This window comes from Myotis davidii, unplaced genomic scaffold (assembly GCF_000327345.1).
Source record: "Myotis davidii unplaced genomic scaffold, ASM32734v1 scaffold517, whole genome shotgun sequence".
Taxonomy (NCBI): domain Eukaryota; kingdom Metazoa; phylum Chordata; class Mammalia; order Chiroptera; family Vespertilionidae; genus Myotis; species Myotis davidii.
The window spans coordinates 248,099-251,583 of NW_006287924.1; the positions used below are offsets into that span (position 1 = coordinate 248,099).

General features: G+C 49.3%; 1 protein-coding gene and 1 long non-coding RNA gene across 2 annotated transcripts in view; both read left to right on the forward strand.

The window, feature by feature from the left end:
- The first annotated feature begins 320 nt into the window (after positions 1-320).
- Positions 321-1,630, forward strand: LOC102766426. The gene is made up of 3 exons (XR_435463.2): positions 321-641; positions 715-877; positions 1,511-1,630. It is a non-coding gene; the product is annotated as an uncharacterized LOC102766426 (long non-coding RNA).
- A 1,017-nt stretch (positions 1,631-2,647) lies between these two features.
- LOC102766155 (zinc transporter ZIP2) overlaps positions 2,648-3,485 on the forward strand; it is a 2,417-nt gene continuing 1,579 nt past the window's right edge. Inside the window, exons 1-3 of the mRNA XM_006759771.2 lie at positions 2,648-2,762; positions 2,943-3,073; positions 3,315-3,356. Coding sequence (XP_006759834.1) covers positions 2,648-2,762; positions 2,943-3,073; positions 3,315-3,356 — 288 coding nt within the window. The remainder of the gene's footprint in view (positions 2,763-2,942; positions 3,074-3,314; positions 3,357-3,485) is intronic.

The following is a 3,485-nucleotide window of genomic DNA, read 5'->3' on the forward strand; positions in this document are numbered from 1 at the left end:
GTGGATGAAAGGAGCCATATGCCAACCTGACTAGCTCAGGGAAGGCCTGCATGGTGGTTGTACAAACTCAAAGACCTAAAATAACCACAAAAGATGGTCTGAAATTAAATATTTAATTGCAAACAGGTTATGGTGGGTAGTCATGTCCTGGGCCAGTATTTTCCCTGACAAAGATCAACTTAAATCTTTACTGAGCCCATTTGTCTTTTTGCCTCTAAGTCTTAGAGTCTAAGATAACATATCATGAAATGACAGGGTAACTTCTAACTTCCCTTTTTTCCGGACCCCTCAGGGCAAAACAAATGGCACCAGGTGGGAGGAGTTGGAAAATTCTGAGAGCGTTTGTAGGGCCTGAATGTGCATGACCTCCTAGAATATGAAAAGGGTTGCAGTAATGGGGGTCAACATTTCTCCCATATCTTTTCCCCCAAAACAGTCCCTCTATCCTTACCTTAGAGCAAGAAGCCAAAGGAGGAAAAGTTCTCGATGGTAATCCTTGCCCGGGGGTCTCCAGAGGAAGCTAATCGCTGGCCCCGGGTCACTCAGCCTGTCCTTAAACGGCCACGCCATGTGCACTGTCACCTGTGCTGTCCAGATGGGCACATGCAGCATGCTGTGCTCACAGCCCGCCGCCATTGCAGGTACGGAGGCTGTGACCACTATTAGTGGGAGGTGGCAGGATCCTACCCCCACATTGATCTCTCTTTTCCATAGGGATTTGTATCGCTGTGCCCGTGTCAGCTCCTGGGGAGATCTTTTACCCGTGACCACGCCTTCTGAGCTTCCTCCGTCCCCTGTTGAAGATGCCCCTGAGAGTTAACAAGGATGTGTAACAAGAGTTTTCTTGCATCGTGCCTGCCAAGGCTAAAGCCACCTGGTATCCAGGATGGGAGTGTAACGAAAAACACAGGTTTAATGCCTGCCGCAAGGAAAGCCAAACTCATGAGGCAGATGCAAAAGGAGAGGTTTTATTCTGGTGCTGCTCAACCTGGGAGAACGGTAGACTTCTATCTCAAAGACCATCCCCCCTTCCTGCTCAAGCTGTGGTTCTTACAGGAATAGGGAGAGACGGGCTTTTTATTTTTCTACCCAATTATTTTGCTAGCTTACAGCTCGCTGGGGCTCTGTCCATTCACATTTCTAGCTTTGGGCCCCGCTCAGGCCCTGTCCATTCATCTTCCTTGAGTCCAGTCCATTGGTCTTTTTAGCTTGCCAGGATCCAGAGCCTGCCCATTTATCTTTCCAGCCTTTGACGCGTTCAGTTTAAGACCCGCCCTCTGCGCCATTTTGGCCAATGAGGAGACTCCTCAGCGCTCCAACTGACTGTTCACGGTAACAGGAGCGCTGGTACTCCTATATATCTGCATTGGTTTGAGGTTTTAATAAGAATTATAACTTTTCAAAGAATGGGAATAAGTCTTCTGATTCTTAAAAGGTATAGAGGTCTGTCATCACGGCCTATCCAGTAACGAAGTGAGTCCTCAGAGATTCAATGCCTGTCTCCCCACAGAAACCTCGAGCTCAGCCCCTCCTGTAAGAATACTGCTGCTTCTCCCAGAGACCGGGACTTCCCAGGGAAGTAATGGGGTAGTGGGGAACGCCGCCCCCAGCACTCTGAGAACTGGCTCAACAGGTCTCAGGGTAGTTAGGCGGCCACCTGGATAGGTGACCAGCAGCTGCGTGGCCTCTGTTTCTCTCCCTCCTTCCCTTTTATCTCTCTCAGGGTTCATCAGCGCCCCAGAGTTTGCATCATGAATGTCCCTCAAGAAACTATCCCTTCAGGAGTGAGTCATCTATCTCAACAACGGTATGTCCAGGCAGAGTCTTTCATTTACTTGGTTCATTTCTGTGTTCCCCTAGGCCTTGCTGTTTCAGAGCTAGAGCAACTTTCTGTGTAATAAAACTCTCAGTCCTTCTCCCACAACGTATATCAGGAAGTAGGCACAGTCAGAAGTGGTAACAGTTTCAGTGTTGTAATACTAGAAATCTCAACTCCCACTAGACATTTCCATACCTGGAGCTATTTTTCTGGGGTTACAGGAAAGGGGAGTCCCCTCATCCACTAGTTCCCAGAGTGGCAGCAGCACCACTCCTTAGCCCCACCTCCTTCTTAACCCCGGTGGCCCCAAATCCCCTCTGAAAGGGTAAGGTTCAGGTATCAGCATAGCAGCCTATAAGACTTGCATTGGGGTGGGGAGGGTATGGAAGGCTTAGATCAAATGTCCTGAGTGAGGCAGGACCAGATTGCCCCCAACACAAAATACTGGGAAGTAGCACCATAGACTGTGCCATTTTGGATTAGACCAGCCCCAGGCATGAACTAAGTCCACAGCCCTTGGATTAGTCATGGAACTGAAGAGAAGACAGCACAGGGCTGTGCCTGGCAGGGAGTCTGGAGTTTCTGGTTTCCAAAATCAGAAGGCATGAGCCAAGGGAGGGGCCTCCATGTAGTGGGAGGGCAGGAAGATGCGGCAGGGCCCCAGTCAGCTATGCAAGGCTGTGCAATCAGGCAGCACAAAACAAAGAGAATCCAACAGCTTCCTGAGGCTCAGGAGTGGACACTACAGCTTTGACCACCTAAGGCACCTGCTCCAAAGCGTGTAACTCCGTTTGTCATTCTGAGGTCTTCTTATCCTGTACCCCAAGGATGGAGCCAGTATTAGAAGTAAAAATTGGCTGCCTCTTTGCGATGCTGGTTGTCACGCTGGTCTGTGGCCTTATTCCCATCTGCTTCAAATGTTTCCAGATTGAGACATTCAGAGGTATAGCCCTTCTGTATCTTTGCCCCCATAACCTGACTTCAATCCTGTCACCCTTCCCTGACACTTGCTCTGATTCTCTTGCCATCCCTATGCGTGGATGTTGAGTGTTCCTTGTTGCTTGTTAGTCTCCTTTGTCCATCTCCTCATTGCCAACTGCTTGTAACTCCTGCTTTTCATTAGGTCGTCACCGCCAAGTCCTCAGCCTCCTGGGCTGCGTTTCTGCCGGTATTTTCCTGGGAGCAGGTTTCATGCACATGACTGTTGAAGCCCTGGAGAATATTGAATTCGAGATCCGACAGATCCGAATGAAGGTGAGCAGCTGAGGTGTAGGGCTGAGAAGCCAGACGATGAGCAGAACCAAGGGGAGGAAGTGGGGACAGTGATAGAGCCAAGGACATGGGTGGAACAATAGAGACAATGACAGCTCTGTATTGTGTGGAATCATGACAACAGGTCAGATTAGACTGTAAGGAAAGCAGTGGAGCTGAAGGGACAGGGCAGGAAGCTGAGCTGCTCCATCCCTCATCTAATTTCTGCTTTTTTTCTCCCTAGAACAGTGGAGGAAATTCTTCTGAAGATGTTAATTCAGCTTATGTAAGTATCTCTCACACCCAAACTGGAGGGTGAGGAGAACCAGAGATTCTTCATACCCAGATCCTTTTGAGGAGAGGATGTGCGGAATACCAGGAATCCCTCTGCTCCTCAGCTCAGACACTGTAGGGA